This window comes from Bombyx mori, chromosome 23 (assembly GCF_030269925.1).
Source record: "Bombyx mori chromosome 23, ASM3026992v2".
NCBI classification, from domain to species: Eukaryota; Metazoa; Arthropoda; class Insecta; order Lepidoptera; family Bombycidae; genus Bombyx; species Bombyx mori.
In genome coordinates, this window is record NC_085129.1 from 16,310,798 (window position 1) to 16,327,431 (window position 16,634).

The 16,634-nt window shown below is 41.9% G+C and overlaps 1 protein-coding gene across 2 annotated transcripts in view; it reads left to right on the plus strand.

The window, feature by feature from the left end:
• Positions 1-16,634, plus strand: part of LOC101736544 (uncharacterized) — a 60,629-nt gene that overhangs the window by 19,269 nt on the left and 24,726 nt on the right. For both annotated transcript variants that reach the window (XM_004930683.4, XM_062675314.1), the window contains exons 2-3: positions 2,744-3,872; positions 15,232-16,000. In XM_004930683.4, coding sequence (XP_004930740.2) covers positions 2,748-3,872; positions 15,232-16,000 — 1,894 coding nt within the window. In that variant the 5' untranslated portion in view covers positions 2,744-2,747. The remainder of the gene's footprint in view (positions 1-2,743; positions 3,873-15,231; positions 16,001-16,634) is intronic.

Consider the following 16,634-nt stretch of genomic DNA (forward strand, 5'->3'; position numbering starts at 1 on the left):
AGCTATTATTTAAATACGACAAAGTGGGTGGGTCCTTAGAAATGTTGAATTTGTGTGTTTAAAATCGATCGATTATGCCTCTTATGTCTAGGCGTTTACAGCTCAGTTCTTATCGATTCAACTTAGATCGGTGACCTAAGAATTTTCTTTGATCCAATACGAGATAAAAAAAAACAACTCAATATTACAAAACAGAAACATTTGGTATATTGATTTCCCAATAGGTATGTTAAGTGTTTGTTAGTTCAACCTTCGACTGCGTGATGCGTTGTGGATATCTGAGCAATTCTCACAGTTTCTACTCTGCTGTGTTTGGATGGAGTAACTTTATTTTTTTTAATGCATTAAAATTTGACGGATGATCGCTGTAAGAGTGACGACGTAGCCAATAGGAATATTTTGAGGCTCGTTTGAAGATGAAAATGTATTGACAATCAAGAGCTTTCGTGAAGATAATTGTCTGAGATCGGACCGTGAATGATTGAGTCGTTCTTGTCCAGTGATTGGTGGTGCAATAAGTAAAGATCGTGGGAGCACACCTCCTTGGAACATGCGACGTGCAACACAGAGCAAAGTGAAGGTTATCTGTGGTAGGGCGTTTCATGAGCTTGGAGAAGTAGGTGCCGCTGTCTATTTCTACCGTGAAGCAGTAATCTCTTGCAGTTTGAAAGATGGGGCGGGCTTTGTCCTATAGAATTGAGATTTAGAAGCAGTGTCTCAAGATCGGTGACGGTATTAATGTTGTCGCATTAATCTCTAGGTGGGCTGTGAGCTCTCCCACCTTAAACCAATAAAAATATAAAAGATTCCTAGATCGTTAGTTGAGTTAGGGTTTCTTAACGATCTGTAAGAACGGAATCACCGACAATTCGAACGCCCCTTTTCTGTACTGACTCAAATGCTTATAGCTTATATATTAGGCGTCTCAAGAATTGTCTCATATGGGGAAAGAAAAGGCCCCGAACCAGTCAAATGCTTAACAAAGATATTGACAATGTCCAAAAGCCGTTCCGTGTGCTTAGTGAGAGCTTTTTAACGTTCTCGATAGAGTAAAAGTTAACTCGAATTTGTATGGAGTCGGAACGGTTGCCTACTTCAGCCGCCAGGGCCGCTATTCCAACCACATACAAATTTGAGTTAACATTCACGCTATCGAGAACGTTAAAAAACAGGCACTAAGCACGCTGCTCCATTCTTAACAAAACAAGACGTTATAAGTGTATGAGCTGCGAACGAAAAACAAATGTAAACGTGCAAATATATTTGAAGAGAATTGAATAAGACAAAAAAATCCTCGGCAAAGATCAAGGCCAGTCCTGTCTACCGTTTGCTATGCGGGTCGTGTTCTCAGCGAACATGTTCCAAATTGATCATCATTGATCGCCCACGGAGCTATCAAACGACGTTTTTAAAACACCAAAACTGCTCTATTAAATGCGAATAGAATCATGTTGTTTTATAGCAGTGATGTCCGTGTTACTTGGGTCAGTTGCTTAGCCTGTAGTTGTGAGTTTCGATAAATTTTATCGTCTAGGTTTGCTTGCGTTTCAAGGTCATTTCACGTCGCAAACTTTGGTAATGCAAGATGAGCTATCAGCTCATTTACCCTGATAAGTTTCAATTGATACTCTTAACTAAAAGATCGTAAGATATATCTTTCATTACGTATCTATAGTTTGTATTTTTTTTTGTTAAAATAAGTCCATAGATGCCTCGTTTGAGACGCGAATTTGTGTTGCCATGTCAGAACACACGTCCAAATTAGACGGAATCCAGTTGGCGCGCAAACAATTCTAAAATCGCGTATGATTTGAATTACAAATTTTAGGGTAATTCTATTTGAACATTGTACGGTCTACTAAGATGTTATTAGTAAAATAAACATTCAACTAGATTATGTAGGTACTAGTATTAAATAAATATAACATAAAATTCTAAATTTAAATATTTTTTTTATTATCCATTAGGCCTGTGTGGGTATTAATATTTACATAATATTATTGTTACACCGGTAAGAGTAATGCCATCTATCGCCGAATAGCCGAACGAATATCGAAGGATCTAGTAGCATCTAGAACGCTCGAGAAGTACAATGCCATCTATTGTCAGATAGCGGAAACACACAATACTCGACTTTTGTGGAATATTCTCAACAATTCTAGGAATGTGGTATCGGCTGTTCAACGAATGTACACACAAACCAATTTAATGGAAAATACAGTATTTGATTCTTTTGGAGTTATGATGTTATTTTCCCTCTCGTTCTGATCTATCAGTTCTAAACGTGAAGTTAGTTTAAATAATTTGTTAAAACTACACCTTAATTCGAATACTAGAAAACGATTTTGTCACCATATTTTCTATGTATTTTCTAACATTTTTTTTTTTGGCAACGACGCGTAATTGAGCTGCCTGTCTAACGGGAGTTAAGTGGTCATCACAGCCCATATTACAAACGCGTCACAAATTGCGTGATTATTAAAACTATATAACATTTTGTCGGAAACTGTAAAATAAAACCTATAAACACGAGAACAAACAGTAATCGAGAAAAAAGCAGTTTGGATAATAAATTAGGACAATTTTTTTTTTATCTAAACATCAACGCGGTCACTGGTCTTATGAAACTGGAATATTGCCAATGAATTCCGCCATGAAAGGTTTTTCCGTATTTCCCCCTATAATGAGGAGAAAAGAGTTTAGATTAACACCATATCTCTAACCTACTTCTTTTTTGTTACAGAAAAATGAAGCCACTATTTTATATAGTGGTGACCTGCTTGATACTGGCAATCAAAGCCCACCCCGAGAACATTGAAGATGTCAAGGATCTGCCCCAAGCCAATGAGCCAGTACTTGAGGCCGAAGAAAGCGAACCTCAAGCGAGGATAGAACGTTGCACCACATGTACGCAAAACCTCAAGCTCAGCTCCCCTACAGACGTTCTGGCTGCCATCAAGAACCTGCCTGGTGAAGTCCACACACAGCAGTCTTTCGAAGGCTGCTCCACAGAGAAAGGCTGCGCTGGTATTAAGCTGAAGGACGGAAAAGTCGTCGAGAAATTCGGGGACGTTGAGTCGTTCAAGAATGCGGCCGCTCTAGACAAATCCAAGGAATTCACTTTCCACCAAGCTGGAACGTTCGGGAAACTCATCGAGGGAAAAATACCCGACAACGGTCCCTTCTGGTGGATGAATCAAAACTCCCCCTTCAAGAACACTGGAGGCTTCGAGAAGTTCAGCAAAGCGAGTTCGAGCTACACCAGCGCCACGGGTGGTGGAATCGATCTGGCCGGGAACCCGTTCCTGAACGGTGACTTCTCCAAGTTGGGTGCTGGCTTCGCTGGCGCCGGTGCTGTTGGACAACCGACCAACAACTTCCAGTCTTCGGCATTTGAGTCTTCCTCCACTTACAGCAGCTCAGGGGGACTTGATGTGTCCGGCAACCCGTTTTTAAATGGAGGAGTTAGGTTGGGTCAAGGAGGAATCGGAGGTGGGCAAGGCGTCGCCGGCGCTCAGGGCATCGGCGGCGGCCAAATTGGCCAAGGTTTTGCCCAAAACGCCTTTGCCGGCAGCGCTCAAAATGGCTTCGGCTACACTGGGTCCTCGCCCAGACCGTTCTCCGCTTCCACGCCCGGGTCCAACGTGAACCTCATCCAGAACGCGCAGAAGGGCGGTGGATACGAATACGAACAGAACGCCCAGAGCGTCGACGAAGCATTCCAGAGTACTGGGAACGTTATAACTCCGGATAATGGAGGGGAGATACAGCAGACCTGCGCCGGGCAGGGCTACGTGTGCGTCCCGCGCGCCCAGTGCAACAACGGCATTGTCAGTGCCAACGGAGCGGCGTTACTCCAAGCCAACACGCAGGTCAGTCCCAGTCAGAGCCAATTTCAAAATCATTTCGTAATCACTCCACCTTTTGTATAGTCGTATACACATAATTAAAACGTCCGTTTTTTTATTACCACTATTTTAGACTCTTTTTTTATAGCTTAGTTGGGTGGACAAGCTCACGGTCCGCCTGGTGTTAAGTGGATACCGGAGCCCATAGACATCTACAACATAAATGCCGTCACCTACCTTGAAATAAGACTTCTAAGGTATAGTTATAACGGATGCCCCGTTCTTCAAACCGAAACGCATTACTGCTTGACGGCAGAAATAGGCAGGGCGGTGGTACCTACCCGTGCGGACTTACAATATGTGCTACCACCAATAAAATTGAATATTTTATTGTTTGCGTGAATTGAAATTGTCTGTGGGCTAATTTACTCGCCGAGCCCTTCGCCAAGCGACGGTTTCAACGAATGTCATTGTTCGGAACTTGTATATATGCAAGCTTATCTTGAAAATGTCGTAAGCGAGATTCAGGCATCTGTCAGTCAAATATCTTGTGTTGTATGACGCGGTATGGCTAACCACCACAGCAGTTTTAATTGTGTCTCAAGCTGGCGAATACCCCAAAGCGTTGCGAGCAAAAACGCGTTGTGCCTATTCCTTGAATGCTAAAATCAATTCTGGTTCAAGATATATCAAGGTCCTGAGAAGGGCCTTTGGAACAAACTCATTTTCTACGTAACCAATTATTATCTCCCCGAAGCTTACAGAATTGTATATACGAAACTCGTGACAATCGTTATTAGAGCATTAACAGTGACATTAACGGAAGCTACCGCTTCATTCGTCTATGTTTCAAGATTGCTGGCTATAACCATTTTGTTTCTATTTCGGCCGCAATTCCGTTTGCATTGTGTTTGACCTCATGAAGACCGACGCTTCTATTAATGTGACTATGGTCCCCGTTATATCTTAACATAGAAAAGAAAGAAAAAAAAATCTTTCAATATCACCATGCAATTCATTCTCTCAGGGAACTAGACACCAAAGAAACCTTGTTTGATGACAAAACGACCTTTGCGTTAATCATCATAAAACCGACCTTCGACATCTGGTAAATACATCTGAAAGGTCAATCAATAATAGAGCTTTAATTAAAAGCTGCAACAAGCTTTTTAATTAGCACTCAATTACCGGAACGACGGCTTAAAGTGTGAACTGCACGGTCATGTTCGACTTGCAGTTGTCGAAGCTTCGCATGCTTTATCGTTTTCGTGGTAATGTTAAAAAACGCTAAGGACACGTTTCGTAAATATTGTTCCGTCGAAAGCGTTTTGAAGCGAGACGAGAAGCAACCATTTTGCATCGCTTTTTTTCCTTTTTTCCTACCTATTCGCTGGTAGCCTAAGAGGCTATTCCAGTATCGTGTGACGGGTTGGTGAGCTCACGCGGTTCAACCTGAGAGAATTTGCTAACAATAGTCCTAGCAAGAGGAGCGCTTCGCTGAGTCTACCATCGCATCGAAATCGCGACCCCCAGAGAAGATCCGGCGAGAAACTCTGTTGATTAGTTCGCTCATCAAACCTTACATCGTGACCAGTGCTTGAAGAGACAGTTTGCATCCCGTAAAGCATACGTTAATTCGTATTGAAAACTCAAAATGCGTTACGAAATTAACATTTTTATTACCTTGATGTATATATAGTCCAAATAATTTCACCTTAGTTACAACATTAAATGAATAAAATTTTCCACGTCTATTAAGACCTAAGACCTTTAGGCGATAAATTAAATAATGACATTTTATATTTAAAGACACATTAGAACAAGTTCGACGTTATTTTACAGACTGATGTTTGTAGCCTTGATATTAAAAAAGCCAAGACCCTAAGGTCAGATGTACGATAATTTATTTAAAAGAAATTAACATATAAATTCAAGTTGGTAAAGTTTATTTTTGTTTATTCGTAAACGTCAGTTTCTACCTTTCGGCTTGAAGTCGTTTTTTTTTTCGATTCGAAAAATGGATCCAACGCCAATTTGTTTTTTCATTTAAATCTGTGTTTATATTAGTTACATCCTAGCGCGATGTTGTAGTCTGTGTAAAAAGGATATTCAAATGTTCGACGATCTACCGCTGAGTGGTTCGTGAAAGAACTTTCAAGTTTTTTTTTTTTTAAGTACTCTTCTAGAACAATAGATAGGATTTAAAGAGAGCAGGTTAACGGGAGGCTCGATTGACTTTAAGCGGCGAACAGTTTTTATAAGCGGCCAAAAATATATCGCAAAGCTTACCAGCGTAAATAATTTGATGCGGCAAAAGCAAGCGGTATGGATGCCCACGCGGAGAAACTGTTTGTCTTACTGTCAGCAATTACGAAGTTTCATAATTCTTGCGGGCCTTATTTCGCTATCTAACATGACTAGTTGAATTGAGCGTCTTTTCACGGTGACTATGCGTAAATATACCAACAGCACAAGCTTGTCGAAAGTGTATCAGCGCCATCTCTCGTTCGGGGATGGCACTATGACGAAATTATCCCAAGCAGCAATTATCTTAAATTTTTGTATATCCTTTCTTATTTACATAATGTTAATATATAAAAATTGTAATCACCGAATATTGGAATGCATAAATCGTTTTAATTTTACGTCTCTAACGTTCTGGGTTCTTGCGAGTCCGTTGCGACAATTGACCGAACTACTTATTGACCTATCGCTATGAGCTTGAACAAATCGTTCTGTATTTTAGCATTCGTTGAAGTTAATATACAAAAAATCAACAAAGCTCATCGTGGTCTAAAGTAGGGGCGTCAAAATAAAATTCCTGACCCGCAATTTTGTATTACAAAAACTCGTTACAATTAAGAGGATTTTAAATTTATAAAACATATTTATTTTAAAGCTTAAAGGAAGAAAATAGCGTATATATCTTATGGAAATTATTGATTAGGGCTGGGTAGACAAAAAGGCCGGTGTATGTACTCGTTTTTACCATCGCACCGCCCGCCATCAGAATAGAGTTTATACATTCTACCTAGAGCCACTGCGGTCATCCACAGTGCATTACCAGAGATCTTTTTTGCCACGTACCATCTGGGTTTGGAATGAGCTCCCCTCGACGGTGTTTCCCGAGCGCTGTGACATGTCCTTCAAACGAAGCTTATGGAGAGTATTAAACGGTAGGCAGCGGCTTTGCTGACGTCTGTAAGGAACGGTAGTAACAACTCATCAGGTAGGTGGTATATGTGGTGGTGTGGTGGTATCCAGTGATAATGAAACAAAATTTATTCTAAGCGTTTTCAAGGATTGGGCGGCCGTTGTGTGTTGGAGGTATTTACGCTGTTGATATCTATGAGCACGTCCACCGATTTAAGCAAAAAATTAAAAACTTAAATCACGTAATCACGCATAAAAAATGGTAGTGCAAGGTAGAGGGGGAAGAAGTCGACCGAAGAAAACATGGATTGAGTGTGTGAATGACGATATGAGAGAGAGAAAGGAGTGAGTGTTGAGATGACGGCTGATAGAAGAGAATGGAATATAAACATTCCCTGTGACGACCCCACCTAGTGGAATAAGTGGGAGACAAGGAAGAAGTTGACGTCCTGTTTGAGGGCCATGACCATCGGAGGCCACTTCATACAGTCCCCGGTCTTACGTGACCACGACTCATTATCTTCGGGTAGCGCATGAGACAGTCGCTCCGACCCACATGTGATCCCACGCTAAACTCGACCTGACTAACCCGTTAGAATAAATCAGAGATGGCGCGCACGCTACTTTCCAGCGCTCATCAAATAACTATAATGAATAAATTACATTATAATTCGTTATTAATGAACGTTATTAATTATAATAATGTGTACGGCACGATCATGTTTCATGTTTCGCATTTGTTTATTTAGCTCTCCGGTCAGACAGCGATGTCGTAATGATCATCAAGTTAAGCAGTAAGCTCGTTTTATGATGAACGGTTCGAGTACCTAATTATTTTATGTGCTCTATCGTACAAACTAATATAAATGGTTCTGTTTTTTTATTTATTTATTGCGTTGATTGGTGGACGAGCCCACCTGATGTTAAGTGGCGAAGCTCATAGACAACTACAACGCAAATGCCGCCACCCACCTTGAGATATGAGTTCTAATGTCTCAGTATAGTTACAACGGCTGCCCCACGCTTCAAACCGAAACGCATTACTGCTTCACGGCAGAAATAGGCAGGGTGGTGTTACCTACCCGTGCGGACTCACAGACGTCCTATCGCCAAGTTTAACGTTAACATATTTTATCTCATTCTAACGCGAGTGGTAGGAGACTAGGTTACGAGTTGAGAGGGCAATGGGGGTGATACGGCATTGGTGGCTCCGGAGCGCCATCCACAAAGGACAGAAGGATCGAATGCCCTAGTATCTGAGCCCGGCCGATCACTTGGAAGGGTGCCGGTGAAGCCAGACTCGTGGTACGCTCTCTCCCAGCCATGCCACTGTCCCGCACGCCTTCTTTAAGGCGTAGTCTCTCTGGAGCACCAGGAACAGACATAGGCATGTCCCGGATATCATAAATGGGTCCCCCCAACGAAAAACCCTTCAGTTTGCGCGTGAACATGTATTAATAAATTAATAAAATCGTAATTTAAACCAGGGGTTCCACACTTATTTTGTCTACTGCCCACTTTGAGAAACAATTATTTTCCAGCGCCCCCATTTGTTCGCTTACTTAAAAACCACTATAGCGAGAGCTCAGTCGGTGTCTAAGTGTCTTCCTAAATGAAATTACAAATCGCCTCCCAAGCTTCTACAGGACGCCCCCAATTTTTTTCCGGGTCTCTAACCGTCCCCCTTTAGACCTGCAGCGCCCACAAGGGGGCGTTATCGCTCACTTTGGGAAAGGCTGATTTAAATTAATTAAACGGTCTGATCAAGCGTATTTCAATTAGAATCACGTTATATATTTTTTTTATTGCCCACCTGATGGCGAGTGGTCACCGTCGCCCATGGACTTCAGCAACGCCAAGGGCAGAGCCAAGCCGCGGCCTACCGCTTAATACTCTTCACAAGCCTCGTTTGAAGAAGGACATGTCATAGCGCTCGGGAAACACCATGGAGGGGAGCTCATTCCATAGCCGGATGGTACGTGGCAAAAAAGACCTCTGGAAACGCACTGTGGATGACCGCAGTGGCTCCAGGTAGTATGGATGAACTCAACTCCGGTGGCCGGCGGTGCGATGGTAAAAACGAGATGCCGGTATCATCTCGAATAATTCCTCAAAGCACTCCCCATGGAACATCCGGTACAAAATACAGAGGGAACCGAAGTCCCTCCGCAGACCCAGAGGTTCCAAACGATCCGTGAGAATGGGATTATCGACAATCCGAACGGCCCTTCCGATGTTTCGAATGCTTCACAATTTTCGTGGCCACCTGATCAAATCACAAAAGTGCTCCTGAAACATCGTACTCATTACATAGAGGTAAACTAATTACGTATTTACGTGATCAAAACGATTGGATTAAAAGAAAACAAACAATCCAAAGAACAATAGACGATTGTAAGTTTAATTGTGGCGGATAAAAAATGTAATTGGTGCATAATTAGACATAGCGAAGACGCGTTTGCATAATGGGATGATGTTACACAATTATCGTGTGGGTGCAACGGAGAAGGATAAAGATACCAGATCCATGGATGACACGATGTAATGCCATCACCCACATCGAGATGGACTCGAGGATGCAATTCTATTGGACAAAAAACGCGGTAATAATGGGCCGGAAGCTGCAGTCGCGCGGGTTCGCAATATCACTGTCGCGGCGAACCCATCAACGATTAGACGCTTGGAGCCTCTGGGTCTACTAAGAGACCTTGATTCTCTCTGTATTTTGTACTTGAGAGTGCTCTGAGGTATTGTTTGAGATGATCCCCCACACCTCTCGCCACCGGAGCAAAGTTCATCCATTTTACTAGTGGTAGGACCTCTTCTGAGTCCGCGCGGGTAGGTACCACCACCCTGCCTATTTCTGCCGTCAAGCAGTAATGCGTTTCGGTCTGAAGGGTGAGGTAGCCGTAGTAACTATACTGAGATCTTAGAACTTATATCTCAATGTGGGTGGCGCATTTACGTTGAAGATTATCCAGCAATTTTTTGTTTTGTGGACCATTTACCTTCGCTTTTTGAGTAGCGCTTGGGGCATGATGCCCCTCCTTGCCCCCTCGCTACGCCACTGATAGAATGCAAACGAAGTCGAGGTAAAACCGGTTCCACGCGATCTCAATCTATTCAAACATTATGTCCAGTTTTAAAAACATCTAAATGTCAGATGTGTCTGCCTCGGAGTCTGACATATATTTAGCGTTGTTAGGACTCGGAAGACGATAGAATGTAACCAAAAGTGCTTTAAGTACGATGAGTTTTATTAACATAGAACTTTTTTTTTTATTGCTTAGATGATTGGACGAGCCACAGCCCACCTGGTGTTAAGGGGTTACTGGAGCCCATAGACATCTATGACGCAAATGCGCCACCCACCTTGAGATATAAGTTCTAAGGTCTCAGTATAGTTACAACGGCTGCCCCACCCTTCGAACCGAAACCCCACCCTTCGTGAGCTCACGGGGCTCAACCTGGAGAGTTTGCCAACACTAGCCATAGCAAGAGCAGTGCTCCACTGAATCTCCCACCGGATCGGAAACGCGACCCACTTAGAAGATCCGGCGAGAAACTCAGCAGGTTGTGTCTATGGGTTAGTTCGCTCCTCGAACTTTTTAATTATTGCTTAGATGGGTGGACGAACTCACGGCCCACCTGGTATTAAGTGGTTACCTTAGCCCATAGACATCTAAACGTAAATACCGCCACCCACCTTGAAAATGCCGCCATCCACCTTGAAAATGCCGCCACCCACCCTGTAAATGCCGCCACCCACCTCTTTAGACGTCTCCATTTTCCGAAGAAGAGAACCTCAAAATAAACAGGACTTCGCATCTTATCCGACACATATTCGAGCCGGCGTGTTGCAGTCGTATAATTAACAAACAAACAAAGCGAAAAACATTAATATTCTAAATTAAATCCGTTGGTAAAGTGCAGAACTTCGTATGATTGTTCGCAATTAAAAATTTCACACTTGAATCTTTTAAAATATTTCATTAAGTGCCTTGAGGAAACGTAGAGAGGACACGCTTGGTGTCGACTGACTTTCTCAAATAATAACCAATCGATAAAGATCACGCGCGTCCTTACTTCAGTGTGGTTAGTGCGAGTTCTTTAACGTTCTCGATCGCGTAAAAGTTAACTCGGATTTGTATGAAGTTGAAACAGCGCCCCTGGCGGCAAACGAAGGGAAACTTCGAGAAGTTAAAAAACTCGCACTAAGCAAACAGGTTTCGGATAGTACACGCCTCGTTTCGCTCGATGACATTCCCAACCCGAACCGGACCTCCATTCCTCGACATAAACACCCAGTTGCGACCCAACGTGACCTTTTTAACTTCGAACTAAAATATATTTACAAATGCAAAGGTCGATGTGTGATGCACGGCTCGGGACGGCTGAGCCGATTTCGACGAAATCAATAGGTGATTCTCAGAATGTCCTAACGGGTGATGCTGTCTGCGGGCGCTAGGGTCAAAATCGAATCAAAAATCGGTCAACTAAGGGGGCTGAGTTTGATTCGTTTTCAGAGAAATGTGTCACTTGTAAATAAATAAATAATTGGAAACAAATCACGCACGGTCATCCGGATCCCAGTTTAGGATTCCCCGTGTTATAGTTACCAGAGACTGACATACACACTTATATACGTTTAAATATATACATTTATAGATAGTAAGCACCCAGACAAAGACCAACCAAAGTCAGGCATACTTATACGTTCCCTAACCATTCGTCTCATCATGATGGAACACGGTACAATTGAGGCCATCAGCGCAAAAGTGGCCTAACCCACAATTTTTTGTATTCAAGCTTATATGACGTATATTGGAATTTATTTAAAATATAATAAATTTTGATGCAAAACCGGCCTATCCATAGTGTCATCCATAGATAACAGATAGCTTTGTAAACATTATTTTTGCCCGTATTATTTTTTTGCCTACTCAAATTCAAATTCAAACCTAATTACCTCCATACTAACTATAGTAAGTTTAGGCCACTTTTACGCTGACGGTCTCAATTGATTTGGTACTTCGTGAAGGCTTTATAGTACCATCAATGTACGACAGATTAGTGGCAAGACAAAGCCGACATCAGTTACAGCAGTCTAAAATAGCCTATATTTAGGACTGGTAAGAACGAAAAAAAAGAATTAAGGAAGAAAAACAAAATGGCGACAACAGTTGAATGAGCAAGGCTTAAAAAAAGTTGTCAGTTAATTTTTACTACAACGATAGAAACGATTAGAACATGATAAAACTGTGGAATAGTTTTATTTCACGCGTCACGAACACATATCTAAATACATTCCAGTATATTTATTAACGGAGAACACAAAATCGTTTGTATAAATTTATTCAAAACATAATTAATCTTTAAATTCAATTTGGTGCCGCCATGTTGCGCCACGCGCCGTGCAGTCACCGTTTTAATATATTCTTCATCGATAAAGGTAAAGACAAGCGACATAAACCGACAAACAAGTTTCGGATGCCACGTTTGACATTCATTTTAGATTCCCATCGCATATTTATATATTTAACTTTCGACCCTATACTCTTATCATTGAATCGCGGATTTTGCTTGCAGCACGCTATGTGTTTTATGACACTTTTTGTTTTTCAAACACACAGCCTGATTTCATAATAATATGCATGGAACATAATCTTCCTTAAATGGTTAAAATGTTATGTTTTATACTGTGTCCCTAGTCGGATGCCGGAAAAATATTAAAATATAATATATGATTCTTCTTCTTTGTCGGTACAGCTCTATCAGCCGTTATCTCAACACTCACTCCCCTCTCTCTCATATCGTTATTCGCACACTCCGTCCATGTCTTCTTCGGTCAACCTCTTCCCCCTCTCTACCTTGCACTACCATTTCCATATATACACACATCTCCTAATCACATTCATCTTCTCTCTCCGCATCACATGTCCAAACCACGCTAACCGTCCGTTTTTTTTAATTTATCAAACACTGGGGCTATTTACACACTTCCTCTGATACTAATCATCAATTATCTTGTTCATTCTTTCGTCTTGTTTTCTATTATTCCAACAACAATCATAAAATATATTAATTTTGATGGAAAACAAAAACACCCGCATTTTGATTAAATTTGTATGAGAACACATCTGAGTATAACAAAAATGATATTTATCGAAAAATAGTTAATTTTAAACAAAATAACTTCCACTGATTTGAAACTTTTAAAATTAAATAGGTATATTTCTTTAGAAACCTCATTGGTTGAGAATTTGTTCAAATAACAAAACTATCATTGACGAAGTGTAAACAGAGGAATTTCGACAATAAATTCTATTGAAAGAACGGTATTTTTTACGGTCTCGATAGCGTAAAAGTTAACTCAAATTTGTATAGAGTTGGAACGTTTGCCTACGTTTGCCGCTAGAGGCGCTGTTCCAACTGCATACAAATTTGAGTTAACTTTTACGCTATCGAGAACGTTAAAAAACTCGCACTAAGCACACGATTCATGATGACCGTGCGTGATTTGTTCCCAGTCATTATTACAATCAAATTGTCAGTCCTTTAAAGCTATTCCTGCCACGAAGCAATCGCCTCCCGATTTAGACATTGGGACTGCCGTCAGAACGTTTCAAGATGATTGACGGTATCCGAGTTCTGATGTCCATGGACTCCGTGAGCCGTAGACCTCTCTAAAGGGGTATAAGCCGTTGTAATGCCTGTTTTCGGTTTCACAACTAATACAATAATTAATTTCATATTGGTTTCTCGTGTAACTCAAACAACATCCTTAGGCGTTTTGCAAGAATACGAAACATGTTTAAGCCAATGACATGATTTATGGCAGACATGACGTAGCCGTGATGTATTGACAACTGTCAACGATTGTACAATGCGCGCTGTGTTGTTGTTGTTTAGTTAATAAGTCATTGCTTTGGAGTTAGGATGCGAATTAACCCACAGACACAGCCCACTGAGTTTCTCGCCGGATCTTCTCAGTGGGTCGCGTTTCCGATCCAGTGGTAGATTCTGCGAAGCACTGCTCTTGTTAGGGCCAATGTTAGCAACACTCCGACTTAAGCCCCATGAGCTCACCTACATGTTAGGGCTAAGCTGAAATAGCCTCTCAAGGCTATCAGCATAGGTAGGAAAAAAAGAGGAGTTAGAATCAAATGTTCATTAAATTACTGGATAAAACTGGGTGACCTGTATTAAATTTCCGTATTTAGTGGAGGGGAGCGCTCGGGTCGAAGCCATGCTGCCTGTGATGCAGTTAACCCTGGTCATGACTAGTCCATATCAAAACCATGTAATCTTTCCGTTTGGTCCTTTCATCGCATTAATAGTCAGATGAGCATACGGCCTGACTGGTCATAGATGCTCATGAACAATCGAATCGTTAGGGTTGAGCCGCTCCGTTAATTGTTTATAGGATGTTAAACCGTCCATCATTAAAGTTTAGGGTTGTCAATTATGCTTTTTTTTTATTTTTGAACAAAAAAAACCTACTTTCACAAAATAAAAAGTGTGAATGTAGTTGAAGTCAATTAAACATGCATTACTAAGGAGAACTTTTACTGGTGGTAGGACCTCTTGTGAGTCCGCGCGGGTGGGTACCACCACCCTGCCTATTTCTGTCGTGAAGCAGTAATGCGTTTCGGTTTGAAGGGTGGGGCAGCCGTTGTAACTTGGAACTTGTATCTCGGGGTGGGTGGCGCATTTACGTTGTGGATGTCTATGGGCTCCAGTAACCACTTAACACCAGGTGGGCTGTGAGCTCGTCCACCCATCTAAGCAATAAAAAAAAAAAAAAAAAAGAACTGAAAAACTACTGGTTCGAATTTTATAACATTTAAACGTGGCCAAATGAGAAGCCAAAGCTTTCAATAAAAGGATCATGGAAGAAAAACGTTCTGAAGAATAACGCATACAAAATAAATAGAATTGATAACTTCCTGATTGATAACTGAAATTAATAAGGATAAATAAAAGGTTCGAACCAGGGTGGAATATACGTCTAATTACGACTCTCCGTGTAGACAGAGAAGAACTTTTTTAAAATCACTGTTTTGCTGTTTTCTTTGTTCATTTTGCCATATATATTAGAACTATAACTCTATGGTCTTTCTTTATGTCTGTGTATTGGAATAAAAACATGTCTAAGATAGACTAGAGCTAAGATTTAGCCAAAATGAGTCTGATTATTCGAAAAACTAAATCAAATGTTTTGTTACAGAAACAATACTGCAACGTACGAAGCGAAATCTGCTGCAGAATCGAGATCTCCGGTCTTGCTGGAGCTGGCTCTATCCAAGGCTCTCTCGGAGTAGACTCTGCTTCCTACTCTGGTCAGGGAACGAATCTTTTCGCAACGAATCAAGGAGCTGCGAACAACTTTGGAGCCTTCGATTCCGCAAACAGAGCTTCTAGTTTTGGAGCGTCCAACTTCGGAAATGGTGCTGCAGTGAACAGAGCTTTTGATTCAAGAGGAGCATCAGGCATCTCTACTATTGGGTCGACTCTCGTTCCCCCCACTACAGCCGGTCGCTTCGGCTCTACTGGTTTTGGCAACGAAGTCTTCAAAGCGACAAGCCAATCGAACTTTATCGAAACCGATTCATTCTCCGCCGGTAGTGACGTGGCCAGTTCTTACAGACCAGGCGCAATCGGCTCCGGATTGAAACCCGGTATTCCCTATCTACCACCAGTCGACAACACCAACAGTGGATCTAATGTGGTGACCAGCACGGCTTTCCCGACGACCTTCGTGACGACGCCGCGTCCGTTCTCAACTCCCCGTCCGGTTACTCCTAAGCCCACTTACCTACCGCCCATCGTACCTTCGACATCTGCCCCTGGATACTTGCCTCCCGTAGCAGACTCATCCAACAACAGGGAGACCCGTCTTCCCCCTAACAAGGTTTACAATGAGGGAAGCGTGATCTTGGACGAAACAAGACAGCCTACGACCAGACCAACAGTTTTCACTCCAGGTCCTTCACCAAGTAAGTTATTTCTCACGTAGTCTTTAGTAGTTCTTTTTCGGGCTGCGCCGAACTTCTTATGAGGTCCCCGTGCCTAGGGGACGCGCGGGTATATGGGACTTGAGGATCTGCTGATGTTAGAAGCTGACCGCGGGTCCAAGGATAATTTAGGGCCCTGCCGCACCAAACAACACCCCTGCACTCGAAAACAGAGATAAACTGATGCAGTACACTAGTTTATTTTCCGCGAAACATTAATTAACTAATTGAAACCATATTTTTGCTGTTTAATTATAAGTTAACATTTTTGTTAATTAGATTAGGTAAGTTACTTTAAGTACATTACGTTACTCATAGTTTCGTAGTAGCTTTTTTTTTTTTATTGCCCTTGTAGGCAGACGAGCATACGGCCCACCTGATGGTGAGTGGTTACGGTCGCCCATGGACTTCAGCAATGCCAGGGGCAGAGCCAAGCCGCTGCCTACCGCTATACGTGTTATCTCCATCAAATACTCTAATAACTACCAATGGAAAATATAAGACAATATCTACTTGCGGATAAGGTTAGCTTCAAGCAAGATAATGAGCATTCCGAAATAAGCCGAGCTTTTCAACGTATCACTGATAGCTTCCACACATCAACAGCTTAAGGAAT